We start from the raw sequence: 27873 nt of genomic DNA on the forward strand, positions 1-27873 counted from the left end.
GTACAGTTTTATATTACCTCTCTGGAATATTGTTCTTTAGGTCTTTAATTTATGCAAACATTTTAATGTACTTTTGAGTTGAAACTTGTCCCTGTGTGGCTTTGTTTTGTATTGTTGAATTTATTATGACAAATAATTTCACTTGTTTCTTTTCCACCTGCTTAACATCGGTAACATCAGATGAGATGTGGTTGCACCACGGCATTACGCTTTTAACAGTACTTGGTAATGGTAGTAAAATAATAAATGTCAGATTGACAAACTCTATGGTTATTTGAGGCATGGTTATTTGACTGCAGAGTTTTCTAATGCAGACCAAATATAATGGTTAATGTTACTGTCTGCAGAAGATTTGGGCAATATGCTTACTCGCTAAAACAGAATCCCTTATTTAAAAGATTATATCGGAAAGAAACATTCACAAAGTCATACAATGCCTTATGCACATATGATAGGCTCGCAACAGCGCGTAGACTCCTTGAGCTGATGAAAAACAATTCTACAAAGAAAAAAGCTGGGTTTCACATCTTTTCACAGGGAGCTTGAGCTAACTTGTAGTTTTTGGTTGTTTCCAACCTCAATCCCACTGATGAACACACACACTGGAGAAACTCACAGCGGCCCATCGTCATATTACACAAGCGATACTTTAAATACGTCACTTCCTTCGGTTTTGTTGTTTCCCTTTTATGCGTTGGAGTAGAATATTATCCCTTTCTACAGCCTAAATAAAAGGGAAAATTAAAATAAAACTAGAAATACAAAGTCCAGGTAGAAAGTGAAGGAGACTGTGACCGTGGCAGAGTGCTGCTGTTACATGTCATGCTATTGAAATAGCAGCAGACGAGTGGAGACAAGTCACAAAGGCAGCAAGCCAAAGCAGTAACCCAATGTTCATCAACATTTACCCAAAGTGCATAAGATACTAGTCATACCGACAGAGAAAGGCTGCATCGGTTGAATTTCAAATTATTGTTTGTTTTTTAACTGAAGGGTGTTTTATCGCTTCAGAGGAAGACTGTCAGTTCTTCTCTCAAGCCTGACATGATATAGCTTTGAGTGTACATTATCATAATAATAATATTTGTACTAGTATTGCTCAGGTGGTGCTCAACCTGTTTGAGTGTCATTAATAACAAAGCTTTGAATTTGACAAAGGACGGAGGATGATGTGAGGTGTATTTGCTGACTCACCATCACACACCACCACAGGCCTTTCTTGTGGCGGCACATTAGATGATTTCTTAATTTGGACTATGCCTCACATTTAATTTGCTCCATGACAAGCAACAAGTCGAGGGCAGAGTTGGCACTTGAAACCACCACTTGCTCAGTAGTGGTTTGTGTTTGTGTAGTTAATCTAATGCTTGTGCGCGGGGCACCCGACGGGCTGCTCTGCGGTGCGTCGCCTCCGTGAGATTACAGGCAGGGCTCAGATCTCACACGATGATGGTAGAAAGAGCAGCTACAATCTGGATGTGTAGTTCAGCTGCAAGAACAACAGAGCACAGGGAGGTCCACTTCTGTCCTGGCAAGCTCGCTATGAAAATGTGTCCACATTTGGTTTTATTCCACAGTTCAGTCGCGTGTGCCCTGAGACCAGCTGAGAAGGTTCAATTCATCAAAATGCGATTTCTAAATTAGGAAGACAAAACATCATAATCGGCCAAATGCGTCATTTGAAATGATGACTAATCAACATGCGGCACATTTTACGTCTATTATTTTGACTATGAATATTTGGTGATCAGACATCAGCAAGTTAAACAAATGTGTAAAAGTAGAACAATATGTTCATTTAAAATATGTTATGGAAGTAAAGTTGTAAATAATTCAAACAAAATCACAACCAAAAAACCATGAAATCTTTTTTGCATAATTACCTTTATATCACATTATGTTGACTTCATGAAAAAGTTGACAAATTATTAGATAACAGCATGCATAAAGAAAATCTACCACATACAATGCTAGCAGTTGTTTTTAATATCTACTCACTGAATTATACTCCTTACATGTCCAATCCAAAACACTTAAAACACATTCTGAAAACAAAATCCATCATTTCTGATGCTCCCGACATCTTTGGAAACAAGGGAACTTTGGAAAGAGATTAACACGTGCAGAGATTGTATTTGAATAGCAGAAATGTTATTTTGCCATGCTTATTGTCTACTGAGTCAAAAAAATGAACTTGTAATGCTGCATCCTGTGTCTCAGCTCATGATCTGAACTCCTGGCAGCAGCAATGGACCACACTGGTGTCTACATAAATATTACTGATTAACTTGAATTACACAAATACTCTCAATAAATGACGTCTGCAAACAACAAAAGGCACCTTTTTAAAACATGCATTTACCTAGAAATCTTTTATATAACTGTGTTAGCACGTCCACTAACTATCTGAGCAGCTAGTCAGGCCAAAAGTTAACAGCAAATTATATTTTGAAGAGGATGTAGGAATTGAAATAATTAGCAGAAAGCCAATTGAGCAGCTTTTCCCTGCAAGCAGGAGAACGAGACTTTATTATTGGCTGAGGAGGCGCAGGAGACTCAGGGCCACGTGGTCTGTGGTGTCACAGGCAGCTGCCTATCCCAGCTGTCACTAAAGTCTCCCCTGAGCCTGGACGCATGCGTTTCAGGAAGCTGAACTATGAAAGTTGACTCTGAATTAACCAACGCTGTCTCTCTCTCTCTCTCTCTCTCTCTCTCTCTCTCTAGTGAAAGTCTCAACTTTCAAGATACAACAAAAAACATCATGTTGAAGTTGACAACAACAAACCTTTTTACTCTAAAGCAGATTGAAAGAGTTGTGATAGACTCTACTTTTTGCATCACATGATACTTCAACTAACTGCATGGAGCAGAAACATATCACCAAAAATGTAATCAAACTTTCCTTACTCAGCTTATTTCATGGATATAGTTCAGTTTTACAAAATACAATGCAGCTAAAATACAACATCTGCTCAATTGTTTAATTCATGTTCATTGACTTGTTCCTTCACTGTGCACATTAACACAATACTACTAATTGTTCAGGATGTAGTTTCCAAATATTCTAGCACCAAATAAAGTGTGTTATTCTCAATGTCTTGAATTGGTAAACTTGTAAAAAAAAAAAAGAAATCCCTTCACCTCCAAAAATGTAGCAGGACTAACACTTGACACATGGACACAGTGCTGCTCCTAAATGTTGAGGATGGGTTAAATGCAAAGGTCTAATTCCCTGCACGTACCCGTCGCCTTGGACTTCTTCCCAAAAACAAACCCCAAATTTCTTTTCACATGTTTAACTGGCTCACAAGATGAAGACATTCGCTCTGTCAACATTGGATGTCAGAATGAATGACAGCCGAAGAATCATCATCATCATCATCATCAGCTTGTACAACTCGACTCCTCTCATTAAAAATGGTTACAGAAGAGCACACTGCACCAAATAATTTACGTCTTTAGGATTTAACAGACGGAACAGCCACGAAACTGGAAAAGACCGATAGCAGCAGCTTTTTTTCAGGCTTTTGACTTATCAGAAAATGTTTTAATGATGCAAGCTACAGGTCCTCAAACAAAGTATAGTCCCAATAATGTCTTCATATAGAGATATACTGTATGATCATGAATATCAACAGAAAACCTTGCTTCCCTCACATTTACTTGGGTCATCTTTAAAAAATAAAAAATATATAAAGACAAACATGATTTCTAAGATCTATTCAATTAGACACAAAAAGGCTACAGACTGTGGTAACAATGTTAAGAAATATGAAAGAAAGCCCAGGCGAGTCGATTATTTTAGCCTCGGCCGTGGCACAGATGCAACAGTCCCTGCATGGACAGAGCATGAACATAACAGTGAGAGAACAATAACTGGACCCTCTAATTTGATGTAACACTGCAGACAAACAGACAGTGAATGATGGGACCTTCAGTAACAGTTGGTGAAGGACTGTGGCCAAAAGAAGGACAAAATGGTGGGAATCCATTTTTGGGAAATGTGGTGGTAGGAAGGAGTGGCCAGTTGACAAAAACAGAGCGAGAGAAGAGACAGAGAATACTCTGCTGAATCTAGAAATCTAAGAAACAAACAAATAAAACAGTAGTTTCTGTCCAATCACTTCCCCTCCCAAGCGTCTTCCTTCTGTTTGGCTGCCAGGCGCTTTTGTTCTGAAAGATAAACCACAGTGACACAGTTCAACATATCAATCAGCAAAAGCCCTCAAATAAACACGATTTAGACGATTTGTTGCTCTAAATTTGCATCGCCGTCTTCTCTACATGCCGGGTAGTGAGGAGCCGGCTGTAAATTAATCTCTGAATACGACCAGACGTGGCATCCATACCAAGGACACAATGTTCAGCACAAGAAGCCCGTCTGACGGACATTTACAGTGTTGTTGGGATCTTACAGAGTGAGCACAGCCGAGTGCCCATATTCAGAACAAAGGAGCTGTTTTTAGTTTTCTATACTCAAGGCCCTGACTTCCTAACTGGAAGTTAACTGACAGCCATTTGTGGTATTTTGTGCCTATATACTTATGTTCCATCTGTGAAGGGAAATGGCTGCTTTACTGATTATAGACCCGATGAGATTTGCACACAAGTGGACGGAAAGCAACTTCTCTTGGCATCAATTTCAGGTTTTTATAGTAAAGTATAAAAACAGCTCCCACTTGTGGTGGAAACCTTGTGATGCAAGGTTGAGGATGGACAGACTGTGGCATGTTTTAAATAACTATTTGTTCAGGGAGGTTTGACTGGGAACCCATGTTCTTTCCTACAGACAACCTGCTTGACTCACACACATTAAACTCATGTGTCACATGAGCAACATTCACCTAAAGTTGAGTAACTGCGGTATTTTAGTCAAATGTTGGCCGCCCGAACATCTAGACTACTATTAGAGAAAACAGGCCACCCAAAGAAAATGTATTGCTGACCACAGAACATCAACCTCAGTCATAATCTGAAAATAACTGTTATTAACGCACCTTTCGCCTCCTGCAGCTTCTTCCTCTCGGCCTCGCCCTGCTCCTTCGTCTGGTTGCTCTTTACACCGAGGGCTCCCATCACAAGCTTGCGAGCCAGCATTGCACTAGTCGGAGGTCTCTCTTTAGCTGGCAGGAGGTAGTCTGAGGGTCGTCAGAATACAAGTAACAAAGACAGACAAACATAATGTTAGTCTCTAAATACGTGAGCTCCAGGGGACCAACCGTCAAAGAACTGGAGAGACGGAGGTATTTGTACCTGAGCAGCTACGAGCTTTGGCCTTCATGTCGGAAGAGGATTGGGAAAGAGGACGCAACTTCATGAGAGGATGTTTGGATCGTAAAGCTTCACGAGCTGAAAATAGAAAAAAAACAAGACATATTCCACAGGTCTGAAAAAGCACATGTGAGAAAGATGTCCTATTGATTCTTTACATTTCACAAATGTTCTCCTGTTGTGGCAGTAAACAAATAACACAATAATGGTATTAACATGCCGAGCATAATGTTGTGTGAGATATCCTCCTTTTCTGTGACACAGAGCTTTACTAACCTGCTATGGGGCTTGAGAAGAGGCCCAGGACGTGTGAGTCATCAATCCACTTGATGTCAAATCCTCTTTGTCTAAAAAAAAAAAACAGGGCGTAAATAGTCACACAATAGCAGTGCAGACACTTTTACATAAACTGTTAAAACTGATAGTAGGGGTTAAAATCACAAGTTTCATCACGATGACATTATATACAGTTGTCAATTGGAAAATGAAAGGATATTTGTCACAATATGATTTCAAATAGATTAATTTCAGTGGTAGACGTGGGACAATAAAACAATGTCATGTCACTTGGCCAAAATAATTGTTATTCACAATGTTATCTCTGTAATCATCAAAATACAACAACAAAACAAATAATACAAATTCATAAAATGAGTCAAAAGCATATTGGAATCATTGAACCTTATATTGTGTCAAGAGACACGTGTGTATTGCATCGTAACACACATTTGATGATATTGGATTGTTAATGATTTAATCAATATCTTAATCCAGATTGATAAACCCCTGACTGATATTTAAGATTTTGGCTCTCAAAAGCGATACATAAACCAGGGATGCCACATTCATGGAGATTTCATTAAACTGCATTGGTCAGGATTCATATGTTGATCTTATTCAAATGCAACAATAACTTGCAGGGCTTGCAGCAGTTAACTTATACATACTGGTAGGGCTGAAATAACTTGAGAAGGTCCTCCGACTTAAACTCAGCAGGGAAGTCATAGATCTCGACAATGTGAGAGAGTTCATCCTCCGTGAGCTCGATGTCGTCATCTCCGTCCATGTTGTAGTAATCAAACCTGGCCTCCTGGACGGACTTTTTCTTCCTACCTTCCTTCAAAGTCAGCTGGAGAGGGAAGAAGCGACAAAGGTGAGAGCAGTTGAGAGACGAGGGACATGACAAAATGATCTGCTGTATCAGACTGCTTACGAGTTATCTGGGCGTACAAACAAACGAATGTGTGTGGTGTGTGAATTTAGGGGAAGGTTGCATCACTCAGACAAAGCTCTCACCTCTCCGAGCTGCGGTTCCAGAGAATCTCCATCATCATTGAACAAGGTGTCCCAACTCTCCTCCTCCCCTTCCTCAGAGGCTGTTGCTTCCAGCCAAGTAGCATCTGGCTCTTCGTTGGTTGGTCCAGGCTGCCCATTCACCTGTTCATCTGCATCCTGCAAGCGCTCCTCCTTTACAACAGGCTCGCCATTCTGTACCTCTTCTCCAACAGGCGCTCCCTTATTAGCTGCTCCAGCCTTGTCCTTCTTGTTCTTGGCATTCTTCCTTGCCTTGTCTGTGTAGCGAGGCCTTGGTCTTGGTTTTACTTCTCCCTGAGTCTGAGCTTTTTCTTTGGAGCCCTGTTGCCGCTGCTTGGGGACGTTCACACCCTGATTTGGCTTCTTCGACTGGGAGGGAGGAGGGGGAGTGGGTGCTGGCTGGATTGCAGCGCAATCATCCTTTGCCTGTTCCGACTCCATTATTGAATGACGCTTAAAAAAACTCCAGGATCACAGAGGAAAGGAAACATTAGAAGAGGCGATGCAATGAAATACGTAATAAAATATGTATTAACCGTAAACGGACGTCCAAACGACTCTTGAATAAATGTAATGACAATGCGAGTGGTAGTTTATACTCACTACATTAAATTGTGTCTAAAATTAGACTTAACGCATCTAAACTAAGACAGTGCTGGTAGCTAACGTCGGTTAGCTTACCAATGTTGCTAGCTCACTACAAGTGCACTCGCTGAGCTTGTATTCATCATGATTATTGTGGACACGAACACATACGTTAATATACACCCATCTGGAACTATGTTCATGCATTTTCATTGAAAATATTGCAAAACAGACGTATACCTAATAATTGTTCCCTTTCCACTTACCCGTGTTTGTCTTGTTTTGTTAAAGATTTTCGTCGCACTTCTGACGCAGGCGTAGGACAACACAAAGCATGCTGGGAGATGTTGTTCTTTTTGGCGCTTCAGCGAAAGCCCTCTGGATATGTTTAGTGTAAAAAAAAAAATTTTTTTTATCAGAATAGTCATTGTCTTTTTATATTGGGATTCATAAATGTATTCCTCTGTGCCGTTGCTGTAATTTATTCACATATTGGTCGAATACAGAAACTTCCGTCTCTCACTTTCACGTGCGCGGAAGTGCAGATCAGCCATTGGTCAACATCCTAACAGGCGCTCTGATTGGTCAATCCTCCATCAAGACGTTACACAAGCTGTTTTGTAAATAATAAAGGCCGAAGTTGTGTAAGGTGCAAAATCTTTTTTTTAAAAAACGTGCTCAATTGACTCGCATTGCGAAGTCATATCGTTTCCATCTCGATACACTAAAAGAGCAGGTAAGATTTTAAAATGCTGTTAACCGAATGCCTGCACTCCTCTGTCTCCAGGAGCAAGAGAATAATTAACGCTGCAGGATTATATTTGCATGATGATTTCTAACAGTTAATCAAGATTCATCATGTCCTTGACATTAACTAATATCTAATAGCGTGGATATTATAGTTGTGTGTTCTGCTGCAGATCCAAAATGTTGATTTTTTTTGGACAGTGTTTTGTGTAAAACTGATAATATTAGGGTGCAGTGTAGATACATGTAACTTGTGCATAGTAACTCATTATATTACTCATTACATGGTATACATTATATGTGCTCATCAACATTATGTCTGTCCTGCACCAATAATTGAAATGCAACCCAGCTCTGCTCTGTGTTCCACCAGGTTGCAGTGATGTGGGGTTCAGGTCTGTTGCTCTTCCTGGTCGGACTCTGGCAGAAGTCCCACGCCCAGAGCCCTGAGCCCATGTTTCAGGTTGTAACACAGACGATGCTTCCTCCAGACAGTCTGCACAATCCTACACAACTAAACTATGGAATGGCTGTAACAGATGTGGATGGTGACGGCGACCTGGAAGTGGTTGTGGCAGGGTGGGTGTGAAAGTGGTTTGCTGTTTCATATGTTCAGTCCTCTGCACAGCAGGGGCAGATTGAGGCGTTGTGGCATCATGTTTTTTTCAAGGCAAACTGGGAGGGCACTGCATTCAATGTTCTACAAGGGAAAGTGAACCAATATGTGCAAGACAAATGTGTGATTTTCTCCCTCAGGTACAATGGGCCTAACCTGGTGCTGAAGTACGATCACACTCAAAAGAGACTGGTGAACATTGCTATTGATGATAGCAACTCTCCATACTACGCCCTGAGGGATCGGGCAGGAAATGCTATTGGAGTTACTGCCTGTGATGTGGATGGAGATGGACGTGAGGAGATCTACTTCCTCAACACAAACAATGCCTACTCTGGTAAAAAAAAAAAGAAAAGTGCACTCATATATGTCCTCAACATTTTTTGCCCTAGCATTAATTTCAGGTAGCTGAATGATTTTTCTCTCTTTTTTTAATGCAGGAAGGGCAACCTATTCAGACAAGCTGTTTAAGTTTCGAAATGGCCGCTTTGAAGATCTTCTGGGGGACGAGCTCAATGTGCGTCGCGGTGTCGCCAATCGCATGGCAGGACGTTCAGTTGCGTGCATTGATAGAAAGGTCAGTAAACTCACTTTGTAAACCTATTTATGAAGTCCCACAATCTGAGCTCTTATTTCCCTCCAAGTAAACCTTCCTCTCAGTCTTCTGATCGGTTGTTGCTCTGCAGGGAACAGGCCGCTACTCAATTTACGTGGCAAACTATGCCAGCGGCAACGTGGGCCCCCACGCTCTCATTGAAATGGATGAGGCTGCCAGTGATGTCACCAAGGGCATCATCGCTCTGTCTGATGTGGCAGCCACGGCTGGGGTCAACAAGTTCACAGGTCAGGAGTCACATCGGAGTGATCAAGTCTGTGATGTTTTGAAGTCTGCTGAATCAGCTGAAGCATTCAGGGTTTTGCTCTCTGTGCAGGTGGGCGAGGCGTGGTGGTCGGACCAATCCTGAGCGAGTCGAGGTCTGACGTGTTCTGTGACAACGAGAATGGACCCAACTTCCTGTTCAAGAATAATGGAGACGGGACTTTTGTTGATATGGCCAAACAGTCAGGTGCGGATGAAGCGGGAGATCTCAGTACAGTGCTGCTCAGCAATACTGATTTTAGTCTTTTTCTTACGCCTTGTGTAATATTTTATGATTGATGTCCTGTAAGTAAGTCAACTCTGTCCTTTAGCTTGCTCTCTGGATCGTCCAGCAGTAGCACCACTAAGGCTTTTTCTTCATTGTGTCAACTTCTGAAGGTGTGGAGGACCAGTACCAGCATGGCAGAGGAGTAGCTCTAGCTGACTTCAATGGGGATGGAAAGACGGACATCGTCTATGGCAACTGGAACGGCCCACACAGACTCTTCCTGCAGGGAAGCGACTCTAAATTCAGGGTAAGAAAGCAGAGCAGGACAGTGACAGAAAAGATGAAGTGAGTTTGATAAAGCACGGCTTGACAGTGTTTCCCTTTTCACCAGAACATAGCCACTGAAGGGTTTGCAACACCCTCACCTATTCGCACAGTCATCGCTGCTGACTTTAACAATGACAAGGAGCTGGAGGTGTTTTTCAACAATATTGCTTATAGAGGCAACGCCCCAAACAGGCTGTTCAGGTACCATTTTAAAATATTATGTCAATGCAAAGTCTAATAAGAGGCATCAAGCTATTTGTATCTTTTTATATTATCTTTTACATTATTAGCTAGATTGAAATCCTTGTGTGTTTGATTGAAGGGTGTCAAGAAGAGCAGATGCAGACCCTTCGATAGAGGAGCTTCACGTGGGAGATGCTGCAGAGCCGCAGGGACGAGGAACAGGTCAGCTGCTCCTCAGAACAGAGGACACTGGGCAACACATTTTCATCAGTTTTATTCTGAAAATGTTCTAACCTGAAGTGAATATGTGACACCTCTGCTACCTCTCGAATTTAAGTGAGATTAACAGACGCAGCTGTCCCGTAAAACACCACAGTGAAGTTGTTTTGTGGGCCGGTGCGGTGAAAGCTGTTTGTTTTGGACAGGTGGCACGGTGACAGATTTAGATGGGGACGGACAGCTGGACCTGCTGCTGGCACATGGAGAGAGTGCCAGCCAGCCAATCTCTATCTTCAAGGTCACACAGGTGTGTGTGTGTGTCTGTGTGTCTGTGTGTGTGTGCGTGTGTGTGTGTGTGTCACAAACTAAACTTTATCACCTCATCAGGGCTCGTCTAACAACTGGCTGCGGGTCATCCCTCGCACCCAGTTTGGCTCCTTCGCCCGAGGAGCCAAGGTGACAGCCTTCACCAGTCAGAGTGGAGCACACACACGCATTATTGATGGAGGTTCGGGGTACCTGTGTGAGATGGAGCCTGTCGCACACTTTGGTTTCGGTAACTTCCTTCTTCCTTTATAATCCATACACACTGGAAGAAAATGGAAACTTAACGTAAATGTTTTGTTTTATTTTTACACATGTTTTTGTAGGTACAAAGTTGTATTTAAAGGAATAGTTAAACATTTTTGGAAAGGGATGTATTCACTTTTACTTGCTTTAGTTCTTACAATAGTCTTACTCAGCTATACAAAGTGGAAGCAGATAGAAACAGACTTTGGGCTGTCCAAAGTTGAAAAAGAGTCATCCATCATAGATAATGAGAATCATTATCATTATGTCGTTACAGAGCATGCCACATCACAGTATCGTCACAGATTTGTTTCCAGCCTTTGGACCTTTGTTTTGCATTTCATATCCCGCTCTCACTCTCTATCTCCCCCCATTTCCAGTCCCTGCATCTATAATGTTAAATGATAACAATAATAATATATCTCAAACCCTTCCTTTATTATATAACATCATATGTGGTCTTAACACGGCAGAGGAAATCATGTAACATTTATTCACATCTTGTGTGATGATCTGTCATTTTGTTACTACCCTTGACTCCCAGGAACCGATGAGGCGACGGTACTGGACGTCTCCTGGCCAGACGGCCGCTCCATCACTCGAACCCTTCAGCCTGGTGAAATGAACTCAGTGGTGGAAGTGGCCTATCCCAAAGAAGGGGAATCGCCTCTGCTTGCTAATGACACGCAGGTACGCAGAATGGCTCCACGTCTTGAATTATGAACACGTGTAATGCTCCAAGCAGCCTGTGACCGGGGCTTAAAAACATATCCACATCAGCACAGTCTTTTTCTCTCGCTGTGAAATTCAGCTTGGTTTGAAATGGTTTTACAACAAAGCAACAACAGGAGACGACATCTCTCTTTCTTTTTGTGGTTGTCAGCAGTCAGTCAGCAGTGCTTTGGATTGCTGACACACACACAATCCCTTTTTGTATTTTTCGCTGTCTGCAAATTCTAAATAAGTCAACACATTTGTTTTGGAGACCAATAAATGTCTTTCTTCTTTTCGTTTAGTGTGGTGAAGGGTTTACTGTTAAGAATGGCCGCTGTGCAGGTAAGAAATAAAAACGTATTTACTCAGTTCTTTAGATGAAGTGCTTAAAAAAAGAAGAAAACTTTAAAAGAAAAATTCAAATATTTATTTTCTTTTTTCTTTTACATTTCTACAGGTCTGTGAGGAAAATCACTTTATTTGGGCTTTTTTACATGACTGGAAAATAGAATGTTACAGAAAACATGTTTTTAAAATACTTTCCTTTTCGTCTATACTTTAGGGGCCATGTTGTTTTCTTAACTCTATGAAAAGTTTTAATATTGAGTTTTTATTATTTTTCTCCTAACTGCTAAATTAGAGTTGTTTGTATGATGTCATAGCAAACTCACTTAATAAACTGCTGCAAATCAATATGGTCAGATTATCATTTCAGAGATACAACAGTCATATCTTTAGCAGTGCTTTGAGATGCTCTCTATTAGTCTCATTTACACAACCTGCTCCATAGACTTTGACACTTTGACTGCCTGCAGCAATAAACACCAACTATTGTCTGCATGTTTGAAGACCTGCAGCCATCTGAAACTGGTCCCTGACTGACACAGACTAGCTGGAAATGATCATAAAGGTCTATCTTCCTGTACTGTGGAAAGATATTCTAGTATTCCTACTCGTACTTCCATCAACAAGCCTGTCGTCTTGTGGTTTTAAACATTCATTCTGTGTTGTCTTCATCCGTCTTTCCTTGTCTTCCTCCACCTCCTCTATTCTGTCCCTCCAGTCATGCAGCGTTGACTCCATTTTACGATGCTGTCCGCTCCCCCTCTGCCTCCACATTCGAAGCCTCCCATTTTGTGTTTTGCTGCCGCGGTGCTCTTTGCACTGGCATATCTCAGGGGTGGTAGTCTTGAGGGTAACGACGGTACAGTAAGACACCCGGGACCAAGCATCTGCTCAAAGGGCCCAGAAACTTGTAGCCTCCCCCATGATAAGATAGCGTTCTCTCCACAGTGTTCGCTTGCTACCCAACCCGTCGAAGGGAAGAGCGTAGAACTGAGCCCAAAACCAAGGTGCATCTGTATTCTGCTGGATGTTCGTCGCCCTGCAGACTTTTTCCTTCCTGCGCAGGAATAAATACTCAGAAGCTTCAAGATTGTTGTTGTTGTTGTTGTTGGACCTCATCCTGCAGTCTGTACATTTCCTGTTTGCTCTGGTGAGCGGGGTACATTCAGTAATCCATCCGTTTTGGAAGTGAAAAATAAAACCGGGGTTTAATTTCATGGCCTTTCTTGCCCCTGAAAATGCTGCAGTGTCATCTAAGCCTGCATGAAAAGCTTGTTACTACATCACATTAGAATGTTTTTTTTTTTTTAAAACTCTGGCATTAAATGTCAAATGTTTGTAGTGCATGCGATACATTAAAAGTATTATCATAAATATGCACTATAGACCTTTTCCACAGCAGACTGACCCATGATGAAAGATACCAGGACCCTAAAGCTGAAGCAGCTCAATGGAATTCAGCCATGATTCAGTTTCTGATTCACACATGTGCTTCTCTTACTGCAACACATATACGCATACATATATTATGTAAGAATGGCCTGTGCATAAGAAAAAAAAAACTGGAGCAGCAAGCAGTAGCCCAGAAAGGAAGACCCTACACGACAGGACTTTTATATATCTCAGTCTAATTCTCCAAGTGATTCATTACGGTGGCAGCTGATCTGAGGGGCGACCACTTTTAAACAACCAACCAGATGCTTCACCGTGTCTCTAAGCCAATCATATCGTTGCTGTCAAACTTTAAAGGGGTTATCTGCTATGCTGCTGTCAGTTGTCATTTTCAGCTCGGAAAGGAATTTGACCCTCCTCCACCCCGGTCACCTCCTGGCAGCAAGCAGTCAACTCCCTTCTTCTTCACCACGACCAGTGTCAGGACTCTGATTCTGCCGGGTCAGAACTCAGAGTCTCTGCCTCTTGTCCCATCGCCAAAGACTTCGCACTGTTCATTATTATACTGCAATAAATGTATTGTTGAATTTGGAACAAGTCTCTCCTAATTGAAATACCTTTCTATCTTTTTTTTTCCTCGTAAATATGTTCATATAGTGAATGGTTAAATGAGATCCTGCCCAGCGAAGTTCATAAAGAAGGATCTCAAACTTCAAATGAACTGTGAGAAAGCACTGCTATCACATGACAACGTTAAAGCAACCGTGATAGATTTTTGTTTGGGCCACTTGCCGTAAACAGAACTTTTAAATATCCAGCAGTCACAGAGCAACATCATTTATTTGGAGTTGTGTTTCTTGACGATGGATCGGACTCGGTTATTTGCTCTAAGCTGTAAAACTAACAAAACAGTAAAGCTGCATAAAAACAAAACAAGCTCAACGTAAGTTTGATTATCAATATCAAAATGTTGACTAGCGCAGCTTTATTAGGAACTGCTTTCCATTTAGGAGTTCCTGTGGCAGAGCCTTGCGACTGGGCATGCTGGGTAGTGTCATGGCTTACTGTCACACCTGAATGGAACAAGATCATTATACATGTTATTGGAAGCACCTGTGCTCGTCCTGCTGCGACGATTCAAAATGTCAGCCATAGGGAAAGTTCTGTGTTGTAGATTTACAGTTCAATAACAGAAATGTGAGTTGTGCAGCGGTGATGAAACAGTATTTATTTGACGCCAGTCATATATACCTCATTGCCACGTGTATCAAACAATTAGCAGTACGAAAGTTTTGCTCTTGCACAAAATGTCACCAAAATAAAAGACATTCACAATTGTGAGCCAGTTTTTGGCAGTTATTATTCTTTGGAAGCTTACTCAGAAATCAAGGAAGGGTTGGTGTATTTTAAAACACGGTAAGATTCAGGAAGACTTTTTGACCCATCTGTTGTCTACGTACTACTGCATTTAATCAATGCACAGTATGTCTTTGCATAATCTAAAATTTAGGGATACTTGGTCTTACTCTTTTAAAAAACAAGAGGTTAGGATTTGGATATGTTTGTGTGTCTAACAACGAAAAAATAGTCTTCATGTGAGAAATATGGAAGCTCTGCTACATAAAATACACAGTCGAGCTGAATGACATTCATCTGCTACCAGACAGCACGGTTTACATCGGAGGTGACAGAGGTTCCTTGGGCAGTTTGTACGGGTTCGGTGAAACATTGTGATGCCTTCAAATACTTCTACATCCTCCTTACATTGGCTCAATGTTCAGTCCAGTTTGGTCCAGTGTGGTGCGGCTGTGGCTAAGCTGGACTGCAAGGTGCAGCTGTGGTGGCTGAGGTATGAGGTTTGGTGAGGCTTGTGGTCTTCAACACTCCCTCCCTCCCTCCTTTTCTCACATCCTTACATGCTATTTTCACCCGCCCGATTACACATAGCTGCGGTGACTTCAAAGAGGACAGGAAGGAAGGTAATAGTACGATCACGCGTTCTTTTGTTTCTTCTTCTTTTCACTGAGACATTGCATCATACAGTAGTAATATGGCTGTGCCGCCATGCAACAGGGCTTTGCAACAAACTACTACAGTGTGTGTTTTAAAAGCTTGAACACCTTTAGCATGTGATGGCTCGTCCGGTTCAACGTGCCCGTCTTTGCCGAGAACTAGTGAATCCTTTGTGTGAGCGAAAGCTTTGGGATGTGTGGGCCAAGTGTTGGAACGGGAGTAGCATTATTGTCCTACGTTCTGCAGGGTAGCGAGTGATCAGGGGGACGTGGTAGTTAGGAGTTGGGAACCAGTCATCGAGCGGTGCTGCCGGACACGGAGCTGCTCCCCGAGCTGGAGCCACTGGAGCCCCGGTCTTCATAGATGGATATCTCTATCTGGGGGGAGAGTTAGGGGCCAAACATTTGCTGTGAATTGTGGCTAATTAAACATTTTAAAATAATGATAATGCCTCTGTCTACATGCACCCAAATACATTGGGTAAGGATACAACACGCATTCCCCTTTCAATGGGATCTGTGACCAGCAACCCTCTGGGAGCATAGATCTTCTCATTCTGTTCCTGAATGTACTTGGTTATCTTCTTCAACACCTAACACACAGACAGGAGTAAAACAAGGCATGAGGTGGGATCCCCGGCGTGTTAATCATCATCCTCGACTATTAAAACGCATCCAGTGTGAAACTGCCACTCTGACCTTCTCGTAACGTGTCTCCATGCAGAGGAAGATGAGGTACGCTGTAGTGCAGGCCAGACACCCCTCCAGGTAGGACTGGCCTCCTATCTTCTCTGCCTCGGCGTAGTAGTTGTTCAGCGTCTTCACAGTGTCCTCAAACAGCGTTCGCTCAATCTGGAGAGGCACGCGGAGTCGCAAGTAGCGGGTTAGGATTGATAGAGATCAGACAACATGTGGAGGGAAAGTGAAGGACATGAGATGACACAAAGGTCCAAATCCAACTGGAAAACTTTCAGTGATATGATATGTGACTTTACCACCAGGCATCCATTAGCAGTTAGGCCAATGAGGAGATAAATAAAACTTATATAGACATTGTTCTGTGTGGCCAACTGTTTTTTTTCTGTTACTGTTAACCACACTGAACACAACATGAATCATCTGTACAGGGCAGAGAAAGGTAAAACATTTGGAGAATTGAGAAGTAATATGCCAATTTGTTTGTCTTTCTGTCACATACTGCAAAATCCACTATAGGTATTTCCAAGTTATTTTTTTTCAAATACTCATGTATTTTGAATGGAAAGGAGTTGGTGGGGTAATGGGTGTTCAGGAGGTAATACATGTTCTAAGACATGTTTGTATTAGGCTATACTGATTAAATATAAACATAATTACATACAGTAATTAACAAACATCTCTATGTCAGTTCACACAACAGCGCTGGTGGCACTAATGAATAAATCGGCTTAATAGTATGCTCACCCTGCTCTCCAGCTCAGAGGGGAACTTGGTCTGAAACCTGCAGGTGGTTCCTTCGCTGTAGTCTCTCTGGATAAAGACTTTATTCGCCAGAGATGCGCTATGCCTCAACTCCTGCAGATTGTGAAACTAAGGAGAATCAACACACACACACAAGACAAATATTGTGAGTTTTGATCCAGCAGGTCTCCAATGAGTCCCCAGAGAAAGCTCCATCGCTCATCCATTGCAATGTGTACAAACAGGAGCCGGTTTGGAAATGTAGGATGATAGAGGAGAAGCAGATGAGATGTGATCAATCAGTCTGTGGCTCAGCATCCACACTCATTTCTGCCTCGTTGTCTGTTGGAGCAGAGCCCAGCTTTGGACATACTATCTTTCTCTTCCTCTCTGATCTTACAGGGGGCAGAAGACGGGACAACATTTCACTACAGCTCACAACAGATCGATCAGCTGGAACATGATGAGGCAGACTGATTAAAGGCCATCCAACCTCGTGTAGCATAAAGTGGTTGTGCTGGGAATGTTGATTGGATCAAAGGGTATGTTGGATAAATACAAAATGTTCATCATAAATCTTTAAAAAAAAAAAAAATCTATTTCTGAAAGCACAGATGCAGACTGGAATATCAGTGAGGAAGGTCAGGACGGCGTGGCTTCTGTCCATGGTGCTGAACGCAGTGCTTCCGCGTGTGTGTGTGTGTGTGTGTGTGTGTGTGTGTGTGTGTGTGTGTGTGTGTGTGTGTGTGTGTGTGTGTGTGTGTGTGTGTGCGTGCGTGCGTGTGTGTCTGTGTGTGTGTGCGCGTGTGTGTTTGTGAGTGAGTGTGTGGTCGCTGTCCACAAAATCACCGGATTAACGGGGCGTCTCAACAGACAAAAACACCAAAACAGCTTAACATCGCGGGGAGGTTATCTGCTGTTTGTGCTCCATCTCAGTTCCCATGAAAGCACAGCTGAATTTTCATTTGTAAAACGATAATAAAAAAAAAACACGTTGTAAATAAAATACAAAATAAAAACCGACGGGCGCTCGGACGCAACCGGCATGATAATGTAGGACACGGAGCCTTCAGGGGTGACTGAAGTGAGCCGGCACAGTTTCACCGTGTGCAGCCCACGATGCCCCTCGTTGACCACGTTAACTGCACCCGTTTTTATTTAAATGGTAATACAACTGGTAATGCTTGTAAAGGAAGCCTCCAGCAGGAGAATAGGAAGACATAATATGCCAGTTTTACCTCTGTCGCCATGTTGCCATCCGCCGCCGTGGGGACGAGTCCCTGCATGCGCTGAAATCGCTTTAGTAGGACAGATTGGAGGAGTGGAGGGGGGCGGGGGGAGGAGGGATGAAGGGCGGAGCTAACACGAGTACAGTGTTCAGGTCATACGAACTCATCTTTTTCACTGTCTCACGACAAGTGCATCATGGATGACACTTTAACTTGGGACAGTGAGCCAGCAAGCACCACCTCGACCCTGAAACTAAGACAGATACATTAATTACACCTGCTATTTCTAATTATTATTTTTTACTCATGTGCTGGTTATTGTTATTGACCAATCACCCAGTTAAATTCCTTGTCTTTGCAAACTTGACAGTGTGTGATTCTGAGTACACTGACATTATTGACAAATCTGTGAGGAAACAGAGGCAGGAAGATGTTGGCGGAGATTATTTTTGGCTAAAAGCAAGGGATGAGAGCAAGAAGGAACCAAAACGAGCTGTAGTCCATAAAACCCAATGAGCTGTAAAGTAAATCAAGACACATTTGTAGTTCTGAGGGGAACTACAGATTTGGGTGATGAGTTTCTGTAGAATCTCAATTTGGATTTAAAAAAGATAAACAATCACATATCAGTTTATTTGAAACTTCAAACTCTGAAACAAATTGGGCAATAAATTCAGTGGTACAAATCTTTCGACATTGCTCTGTGAGTAGTTTGTGAGTTAGCTTTTATTCAAGTTTTTAATATGGCCGAACTTCAGACAGCAGAACCTGACAGAAATCTTCACATCAGAAAGACCATAGTTACCTCTTTTATGTTAATGAAATTATCAACCATGAGTTTATTTCAACAGTGGCATCTTTCATTCATAAAATAAAGGACAATATATCACAGACTTGATCATTAGGTCAAATAATGACTGGAGAGTTAAATTAAATATATTAGATATAGGGGAACAATTTATAGTAACAGTTTATATGGGATTACAATAAAAGCAAAGCAAACCATTACAATCATTTGTCTGAATCATGTTCAAAACAACCACCATGATCCACATTTTAGGATACGACGCCTTCACACCAATTCTTTGAAGTCCTGCTTTCAAGCGAGTGAGGCTCTGATGATGATTTCCGCTGGTTGTTCAGTCCATTTAATCAATTTAATTTCCAGTTGGGTAGACTTTGATCCAGTTACAGGAAACACACAGGCTCCAGGGATCTCTGGTAGTTTTTGGACTTATAGGCTGCTGCTTTACTCCAAAACTCTGACAACTAAGGAAAAAGGACGACCACAATGACGCGCTGATTTGATCATAACAAGTAGACAAAGCCGCGTTTAATGCCCTCCAGAATACTACCACTGGCAACTAAAATGTAATTCATTGCAGGCCATGCAATTTTAGTTTACTGCCTTAGAGTTACTATTGCTTTAAAGAATTACATATCTATTCCCCTTATGCCTTGTGCACAGCTAAAGCCGGTGGGGGAGAAAACTTTTGTCCCCGATGACTTGAACTGATCAAAGACGTTGTTGACCAGCAGGGTAAAGTGTATTGGTGGCCAGCCCGCGCACAGTGTCAATCATAGAGCGTCATTTGGTCGTCCATCCATTATTTTGTTAATCTGAACAAACCAAGTTTTAACTGACTGCCTCTGCTCACGCCATCGCATTCAACATGTCTCAGTGTTACAGTACAGTTAAACTGTAACACAGAGCTGAAGAAATCCATAATTGACTTGTGTGGCGAGGCAAAGTATGTAAAACCATCAGCAGCCTATAAACCAGACAACAGCAGCCCAAACCTGGCCTCCACCCTGCACATTGTGCACCTCCCTCTGCTCAGCAAAGGGAACAGGTCCTTTGATTTTTGAGCCACAGTGCTCTGAAGCCAGTCTCATTGATTCACAAGGTCCAGTTCTTCTTTGAGAGTTGAAACAGGAAATATTCAACACATTACAGTAGAAGTCCCATATGCAACACGAGTAGTTTAGGAGGGATGCCACTGCTAAAGGCGAGGAGGGGCGGGTTCTTGACAGATACGAGTACCTTAACTTGAAAATCAAGGCAGGTTTTAGGGTTTCAGTAACTTGGAGGGCTCGGGGAGTGCAAACAGTGAATGACCCCCAGCTCTCCACTGGGAGACCAGACTGACATGCCATCCCACTATAACTTAATGAGAGAGGAATTACAGGCAGCACAAACAAACACAGTCTCTCTCTGGGCCTCTGGAGCTGAAGAAGAGAGAACAATGAGAGAATAAGATCATAAGTCAACAAACAGAGTAAGGGGAACACAGACAAGATAATGCAACTTTGTTAGTCCAAAAATAAAATAAAATGTGCAAATGAGTCAGTTTTCTCACCTGTTGCCCCCATGCAAGATCTCAGCACCTTGAAGGAACAGCAACGGGAACAGAAGCTGTTGCCACAGTTACTGCAGCTCCTCTGTAATACAAAGAGTAAATCGCATTGAAGCTTGTGACAATGGAATAGGAAGACTAAATTAAATATAATGATGATGCGATGCCTAAATATATCTAAAACTGTTGACGCAAGTTCTCAGTCTCACCCTTTTCTTCAGCACAGAGAAGACGGCATTGCAATTAGAACAGTTGCCTTTAGAGAAAAATAGTATTGAGAAAAATGAAAAGAAATGCATCTGTTGAGAGCAGCAGTTTCTTCTTTAATGACTGAGCTAAAGAAACCAGCAGATGAGTCAGAGCAGACTGACCTGTGCTGGTGGTGGGGTAGCGTTTACGCAGTTTCTCCGTCAGTTTAGACACTTTGCTGCGTATTGGTTCGTTGCGGCTCAAGAGACCATTTTCAGAAATGGTGTCATACTCGGGAACTCCAAGAGGCCCGTCATCATCCTCCTGAGGGAGAAGGAGGGGGGGGTGTGGGGGGGATGAACAAAGAAAAATGCAGTCAGACACTTTGGAATCTGAAATCTGTCTTCTGGAGTATGAAAACCTGGCCAAGAAACCGAGCCAAACTCAGCAGCTAGGGATACAAAGAAAAAAATGAATCATGAGTTGACGGAAATAGGTGTTTAGCAAATAAATCAAGCAGGGTGATGACAAGTACTAAGGCCACTAGTGAGATAGAGAAAAGTGGAATACACTTATATCTAAATGGAAATACGCATGCATGCATGCATGCATGCGTTTAAGGCTGCACTTGATCCATCTGCCAAACAAAGAAGAGCAAACCCTGAAAAGAGCTGAGAGAAAAACTATTTGTATTCGATATCCTTGTAATGCTGACCCAATAAAGATAAAACAAGCAATGTTTATACTTCTATTCTGGGTAAAAATAGAGTCATTGTCTTAATAATACACACACGATAATATCATGTAAATCTGTGTTCGGCTCCCCGCAAGTGATTTTCTTTTGCTTGACAAGGACATTGTATTGATGGCACATGTTCGGTCTCGTGGGATTTCTGTTCATCTGGATGCGTTTTCACCATCCATTTGGGAAAGTGTCCTTTTTGTACAGTTATGGTTACAGACTCGGTCTTCACCGCCCTAAACTCATGTTTTTTTAAAAAGACAATGCACAATAAACAACCTTGAAGATCATGTTGACTGATACCAATATCTTTTTTTCAGCTTATTTTCTATAGAAGCGTGAACTTCTATATCATTAATTATTTTCAACCACTAATCGTGGACTGAGACTCTGATATAGTGACGCTTTGCGCTATACAACCATATTGTATACCTCCATGTCCCTTCCCCACTTTCTGTAAACTAATAAGCGAACATCTGGTTGGTACTCATACTCATCTCATGAAAAGCCCAACTATGACTTTAAAAGAGTAGGAGAAACAAACGGGGCTTTTAGGGGACAGGATAACTTGTTTTTGTTTGAAAACTGCAACATCTGAAAGGAAAAGTCTGCTCATCAGGAATTCTAAAATATATGTTGTTATGCAGAAGCTCTTTCATGCATCAGATGTTGTATTTAAATAAATAATTATGCTATTATGCAAAACACTTGGCCATAACATGCTTTCAATCAAAACACAAACACTGCAACATGTTAATGAGTCCATCTTTCTGAAAATGCACATGGAGGGCAAAGCTTATTTCACTAAAGACTAGAAATGAATGTGCACTCTGAACGATGGGATTACTAGTGACAACAACTACAGGCCTGTAATTCTAGAGTTACAATCACTATCACATAACTCATGCCAAGGGAACAGCACACAGGTGGATGGATGGATGGATGGATGAGAGGCAGTAGGAATCCACTTACCACTAACACCAAAGGGGGTTCCTTATCAGGAAGCAGAACACCACATGAGAAAAATGTTACCCACACACACACTGATAATATTCAGTGTGATGACACAGGCTCATATCTCAGACCATGCTTTGAAAAGCAAAGCAAGAACTACACCACAAGGTCACCTCACACAAGGTTACTACACATGAAGTCGTTGTTCATGTGTCAAGTAGTTCTTTAGTGCGAGTTTAGGGAGGGGGAAGAGGGAGGGGACTCACCTGCAGGGACACCGAAGGTTCCTGAGTTCAGAGGATAGCAGAGGAAAACAGGACAAGCATCATGATTGGAGGATTCTTTTTACACAATCATGGCGAGCTCCAACAAAACAAGATCTTAGTAGACTGAGACCAAAACCGTTGACTAAGAGGAGGAAGCCCTAAATGTCCTCTTAAGAGCTGCTACCACAAAGCAAGAGGTTCACAGATTTAGGGAATAAAACTAACTGTGATAAGAACATGTGGCAGAAAGGTGTACCGTTAAGTTAGAGTAATATTTACCTCAATGGCATCCTTAAATTCATCATCAGGCTCTGCCTCCTCAGCTTCCTCCACACTGCCAGGAGACAGGTCCTGTTATCAAACGCAGACGCACAACTACGTGAATATGTGAATTCTGGGTTAATTGTCCCAAAATCAGCAACTTGGACAGGGGTCGTGATATAACTGATGGATTGGCATTTCTCTTAAAAGGATGAATACATTGTGAGTAGGGGATTAAGTGGATAAGAAGCTTACAGCCACGGCTGGTATTAATGTAAATCACAACCTCTAAATCCTTCAGAATTCAAAACCTACATACACCATCTCCTCTCACCTCCAGACTAGTTGGTGTGGGGGTCCTGTCCAACGAGCCATGGTCCTGTTCATTACACTTTCCCTCTGAGGCCTGGCCCATGTGGAGGAGATTCCTAAGGTCCAACAAAACTGGAACCACACAGGAAACTTTAGCTCAACTCTCTTAAAGGAGAGTTAGTGTCTTGTGTTGGTTGAGCCGTGCTCCCTCCGGACATGATGTACTAACCTCTGCAGAAGTCTCTGTTCCACAGGAAGATGGCGCTGTTGAGCCCAGCGAGCACCCAGCCCAGAGGAGTGATGTAGAGCAGACACACCAATATTAACATCCCTCCGTAGAACCTAGAAGGAGATGAAACAAATGTCAGGTTTCACTCACACACATTGCACAACATAAGTGACTGAAATGTTTACAGTGACACTGATCTGGGCTTGCATATGACATATTTAAAATCAGGTGTTTACATGAACAGATATAATCCACTGCTATTTCAGACCATAGATTATAGAGCACAGTCCAATTAAGTAACATTAAGTAACTGCGTGGAATGTACTCGTTCTTAAAGGGATAGTTTGGTTGTTGTGAAATATTTAGAATATTTTCACTGCTATATCTTTCCAACAGGAAAGTGAAACACATACTTTCTTCAAAAGCCACACGTTCCATTAACAAACAGTACAGATACATTTCACTCTCAGTTCATTTTCTTGTCAGAAATTACTCCAAATGTAGTGTAGTACTTCATTTAGTACTACAGTCTGTTTCTCAAACCTGGGAGCGTGCCGACCGCCATCTACTGTTGACTGACTATGGATCAGTACCTCACACTACCCCACTTCAAAAAACATCTAAAAGCATCCTTTTTATTCAAACTAAACATGTCACAATTCAACAATGCTTATACTGAATATGATTTGAGGCTATCACAAAATGCTGTGTGTGAGTGTGTGCACCTTGAAGACTTGGTGTGATTGTCCCAGTATAGGACCTTGTAAAAGGTTTCTGCTGACAGGCAGGCAGAAGAGAGCATGTCATCCATGTGCTTCAACCTGGTGGAGACAACAAACAATGTAAGAAGAAATATATCCATCAACCCATACTTGAACAAACACTGAACAAATGTCACATAGACATGTGTCACCCGGGTGCAAGGAACAGTTTGTAAACCTGTTCCAGAAAGAGCAACTGCTTGATATTCACATTATCAGCGAGTCTATTTACTTTTTAAATGCTATACAACAAAGAACAAGCTAAAGTAAAAGGTATTTGTGACCACAAGCGGATCTTTAGTGCAATGTTTTGATGATTAGCGACCCATTGTTACATGAATATGTCAATTCTGGGCTAATATTTTTAAACGACTTTACAAATGTTTTATGAAGTAGGAAAAGAATAAAACAAGTATGTAAGGATGCCTCAAGGATGCATATTATTATTATTATTATTAGTGAGAAACAGTAAATTATGTTTGTAAATGTGTTTTTCAATAAACTCCACAAAGTACCTGTGCAATTGTAAAGCTGTAACCAACTAGTGTTCAGCAAATTAACATATTCAACAGATTTAGAGGCAGAAGCATCCAATATATATATATATATATATATATATATATATATATATATATATATATATATATATATATATATATATATATATATATATATATATATATATATATATATATATATATATATATATAATATATATATATATATATTATACAAATCGAGTTGTTACATCAAATCATAATCATAATCATATATATATATATATATATATATATATATATATATATATATATATATATATATATATATATATATATATATATATATATATATATATATATATATATATATATATATATATATATATATATATATGATTATGATTATGATTTGATGTAACAACTCGATTTGTATAATTAGTAGTAATTCTATTTTCTGACATTTTATAGACTCGGAAATGAAAATAATCATTGGTTAGCCTTGCAGCACACAAACCCATCCCCTGCAGTGTATGTCTTACAGGTCTTTGACTTCCAGCATGGCTTCCTGTTTGGTGAGATGCACTGTCTGCAGGTCCCTGCGGTGCACAGCGTGATAGCGCCTCCTGTGGAGCTCAGAATCTGAGGCTCTTCCCCCACACCTGTCCTGCAGGTAACCCAGGGCAGCAGGCGTCGCCACCGCCACCACACCCACTGTGATCCAACCCACTGACACCAGAGAGCCAGACACAACAGTAAGTTAATAAATGATTCAAGTGTCTTATAAAAACGTCAAACAAAAGATCAATATTAAAGCCCACGTCCTCATCTTACCTTCATTAACAGAGCAGAAGAAGACATTGAGGAACATAAAGACAAGCAGAGAGCACAGCGGCATCTTCCATCTGAGAAATAAAAACAAAACAAAAAGATGACAGTGAATACTACAATGTAAATTTGGCTTCCTACAAGACCAAACACAAGGCCAAAAGCCATTATATCATATGATGCTCAAGCAGGCCACAAACAAATACACATACACACCCAAGCAGGAAGCGGGTCAGCTCCACTGCATCTGCAGCTGGTTCTAGAAACAGAGCCATTCTCTTATAGGACACAACCATGTTGAAGAGGTCAAAGTTTGGAGTACACCGCGGGCTCCCCAACTCAGAGGCATCTGGAGACCCGAGTGTCTCTTTAGATAATGTGTGTGCCAGCTCCCTCACTTCCCCCACACTGTGTGAGGGGTCCTGGGACACGCCGTGCATAGCCATCTCTGGAGAGTGAGGAAAAGAAAGCAGGCAGGAATCAGAGGGCGAATTGACAGTGAAACAACAAAAAGATGCTTGACATGCTAATGTCACAGACCGTGTCCTGTCAAATCTATTTCACAATGTGGTCCCAATGAAATGAGCACAGCGGACACATCTGTTCAGAGACAGCATACTGGTCCCAGACTTCTCAGTTACACACAAGTAAAACATGGCACTTCCGTTAATTATCTACTGAAACTGAAAACTGAGACTGAAACCTTTGAATGTCTAATAAAAAGGGCAACTTAACAAAATCTAGCTGCAATGATGGTGAAGTGTACTCCAAGGTGTAGTACACCATCACAGACAGGTGTGGCTACAGGTGCAACACAGGCTGTTTTCTCTATTCGACTTTGCTGGCCAACTGCTTGTTATACAACAGCAAGGGGCAGGGAGACCTGCTTAACTGGAGTGAAAGCAGCCAACAAGGCAGCCGGTATGTTGTTGAATCATGATCAGATAATAGTCATCACAGCAGGTGAAGATGCTGCGGTGCGAGTGTGTGTGTGTCAGCTGAGAGACAAAGATCTGACAGTTTACATAAGCAAAAGCATGCGTCTCTTTGAGTTCAACAACTTAAACCAAGTGGAAACCACACTAGCCGGCTGAGGTTGTGCTGCAGCACACCTCTGAACACACACAACAGAGGTGCTTAAAACTTTCAACCAGAAAGGGAAATTATATTTTCAAAATGTTACTAATTTTCAGCAATGGATAGTTTAATACTAACAAACTATTGTTATATAATGGGTGTATATATGTGTGTGTATATATATTATAAATGTGCTTATGGCCAAACACATATTTAATAAAGACTTAAACCAATACAACATTTTAGTTTACAAAAAGTAATATTTATCAAGAAGCTCACATGACAGTTTCGTGTTAATCTGGAGTGTAAATGGTTAAATATTTAGTTTTACTTCACAGTGGTGTGTTGTTCTGACAGCGTCATTGGCTTAAAGGACTAGAAGAGCATTTCATTTTAAATGGCAAAGTGATCTCATCAAAGTGTCCATACCACCTGGTACCTAATGTAAAAATCACATGCACTTTTACCTGAGCGCTTTGTTTTCAGCACCAGTAGTCATAACCTGAAACCGGATGTGTGCGTTTGTTGTCGTTAAGTAAGCGCGGGGGCCTGTGAGACGCTGTCAAACAGGAAAGTTCACTTGGCTCGCTGACAGAAGGAACCTGTGGTTGTTACTTAAGCTAATATTCCCCCCCGGTAAGAGGAAGACAACATACCACGAGCTGCGTGTCCAACAGCTGCCAACTCGAGAAGAAGCAGCAGCAGCAGCTCAGGCGGAACTAGCGACTCCCACCGACATCGTCCTCCTGGAGGAAGGAAGAGCCTCCAACTGCCGGCCCAGTCACCATGGCAGCAGCCTGCTCTCCTGCCTGAATATCAACCTGCAGACTGAATATGTAACTCTGCAGCTGTCTGCTGAGAAACCCGACAGGTTGAGCAGAGCTCTGCTGTTTGCCTGCTTGTCCTAGCTGGCTTTGTTAGCTTCCGTCCTGTTCCGTGAACGTCCGCTTCCTGCTTTAATCCAGGCCGAATAATCGAGTGCAGAAAAAGGAAAATGGCAGGTTTCTGAAACAGTCGATCACGGAGTAAGGTGTCCTGATGAGGGGTTTAATGAACGGATTTAAGCTACTTTAAGTGGACGTATGTTCTGATTATGTTAAAAAAAAATAAAACAAGTGACTATCCAAAGGTTCAATGCAAATCTACTTCGAAAATGTTCTATTTCACTGTATATACTTATATACACTGCTTATACTTTGCATTTTTGCACATTTGTTTAATTTTCTTAAATTTAATACACTGCTGTATGTATTGATCATTTTTTTCATACCTAATATGTTTGTGTCTTCTATGTAACGTTGCTTGCTGCTGCCACACAAACGTTTCCCCTTGGGGATAAATAAAGTGT

The 27873-nt window shown here is 41.6% G+C and overlaps 4 protein-coding genes across 6 annotated transcripts; 1 reads left to right on the forward strand and 3 right to left on the reverse strand.

Moving 5' to 3' along the window:
- Positions 1–1869: 1869 nt before the first annotated feature.
- Positions 1870–7540, reverse strand: r3hcc1l (R3H domain and coiled-coil containing 1-like). Its single transcript, XM_068592655.1, has 7 exons — positions 7437–7540; positions 6568–7048; positions 6219–6400; positions 5548–5618; positions 5254–5349; positions 4998–5138; positions 1870–4173 (listed from the first exon to the last, which is right to left on the reverse strand). Exons 2-7 carry the CDS (start codon positions 7024–7026, stop codon positions 4121–4123), a joined length of 1002 nt encoding a protein of 333 aa, XP_068448756.1. The 5' UTR covers positions 7027–7048; positions 7437–7540; the 3' UTR covers positions 1870–4120.
- Positions 7541–7772: 232 nt separating this feature from the next.
- Positions 7773–12261, forward strand: crtac1a (cartilage acidic protein 1a). Its single transcript, XM_068592652.1, has 14 exons — positions 7773–7906; positions 8291–8496; positions 8674–8870; positions 8974–9110; positions 9220–9376; positions 9466–9600; positions 9792–9928; positions 10013–10149; positions 10271–10353; positions 10557–10657; positions 10738–10906; positions 11465–11610; positions 11937–11976; positions 12092–12261. The coding sequence occupies exons 2-14, from the start codon at positions 8300–8302 to the stop codon at positions 12097–12099; spliced, it is 1644 nt and encodes a 547-aa protein (XP_068448753.1). The 5' UTR covers positions 7773–7906; positions 8291–8299; the 3' UTR covers positions 12100–12261.
- Positions 12262–14435: 2174 nt separating this feature from the next.
- golga7ba (golgin A7 family, member Ba) lies at positions 14436–18120 on the reverse strand. The gene is made up of 5 exons (XM_068592454.1): positions 18062–18120; positions 16827–16952; positions 16083–16235; positions 15875–15976; positions 14436–15761 (listed from the first exon to the last, which is right to left on the reverse strand). The coding sequence occupies exons 1-5, from the start codon at positions 18107–18109 to the stop codon at positions 15678–15680; spliced, it is 513 nt and encodes a 170-aa protein (XP_068448555.1). The 5' UTR covers positions 18110–18120; the 3' UTR covers positions 14436–15677.
- Positions 18121–18666: 546 nt separating this feature from the next.
- Positions 18667–27469, reverse strand: zfyve27 (zinc finger, FYVE domain containing 27). Of its 3 annotated transcripts, XM_068592467.1 has the most exons (14): positions 27182–27469; positions 25665–25896; positions 25455–25525; positions 25163–25349; positions 24088–24183; positions 23363–23475; positions 23156–23265; positions 22840–22911; positions 22561–22581; positions 22313–22333; positions 20781–20922; positions 20619–20665; positions 20413–20494; positions 18667–20281 (listed from the first exon to the last, which is right to left on the reverse strand). In XM_068592467.1, the coding sequence occupies exons 2-14, from the start codon at positions 25892–25894 to the stop codon at positions 20214–20216; spliced, it is 1260 nt and encodes a 419-aa protein (XP_068448568.1). In that variant the 5' UTR covers positions 25895–25896; positions 27182–27469; the 3' UTR covers positions 18667–20213. The 3 variants fall into 3 exon arrangements, with proteins under 3 accessions (XP_068448568.1, XP_068448569.1, XP_068448570.1); XM_068592468.1 differs by lacking the exon at positions 22313–22333; XM_068592469.1 differs by lacking the exons at positions 22313–22333; positions 22561–22581.
- Between the last annotated feature and the right edge of the window lie 404 nt (positions 27470–27873).

This window comes from Clinocottus analis, unplaced genomic scaffold (genome assembly GCF_023055335.1).
Source record: "Clinocottus analis isolate CAN_PGR_092001 unplaced genomic scaffold, fCliAna1.0.p SCAF_27, whole genome shotgun sequence".
In the NCBI taxonomy this organism is placed as follows: Eukaryota; Metazoa; Chordata; class Actinopteri; order Perciformes; family Cottidae; genus Clinocottus; species Clinocottus analis.

Bases quoted from the DNA above. Each gene is read 5' to 3' on its own strand.
- r3hcc1l (XM_068592655.1), bottom strand. From the start codon at position 7,026: ATGGAGTCGGAACAGGCAAAGGATGATTGCGCTGCAATCCAGCCAGCA. The intron at 5,139-5,253 runs GTACAAATACCT...GACGACCCTCAG, and splicing joins CAAAGCTCGTAGCTGCTCAG to ACTACCTCCTGCCAGCTAAA. The intron at 4,174-4,997 runs GTGCGTTAATAA...TTTATCTTTCAG, and splicing joins GAAGCTGCAGGAGGCGAAAG to AACAAAAGCGCCTGGCAGCC.
- crtac1a (XM_068592652.1), top strand. From the start codon at position 8,300: ATGTGGGGTTCAGGTCTGTTGCTCTTCCTGGTCGGACTCTGGCAGAAG. The intron at 8,497-8,673 runs GTGGGTGTGAAA...TTTCTCCCTCAG, and splicing joins CTGGAAGTGGTTGTGGCAGG to GTACAATGGGCCTAACCTGG. The intron at 9,111-9,219 runs GTCAGTAAACTC...GTTGCTCTGCAG, and splicing joins TTGCGTGCATTGATAGAAAG to GGAACAGGCCGCTACTCAAT.
- golga7ba (XM_068592454.1), bottom strand. From the start codon at position 18,109: ATGCAGGGACTCGTCCCCACGGCGGCGGATGGCAACATGGCGACAGAG. The intron at 16,953-18,061 runs GTAAAACTGGCA...GATTCTCCTTAG, and splicing joins ATGGCAACATGGCGACAGAG to TTTCACAATCTGCAGGAGTT. The intron at 15,977-16,082 runs GTCAGAGTGGCA...TCTGTGTGTTAG, and splicing joins TGGAGACACGTTACGAGAAG to GTGTTGAAGAAGATAACCAA.
- zfyve27 (XM_068592467.1), bottom strand. From the start codon at position 25,894: ATGGCTATGCACGGCGTGTCCCAGGACCCCTCACACAGTGTGGGGGAA. The intron at 23,476-24,087 runs GTGCACACACTC...ATCTCCTTCTAG, and splicing joins AATCACACCAAGTCTTCAAG to GTTCTACGGAGGGATGTTAA. The intron at 22,334-22,560 runs GTGAGTCCCCTC...CTTCCTGATAAG, and splicing joins AACCTTCGGTGTCCCTGCAG to GAACCCCCTTTGGTGTTAGT.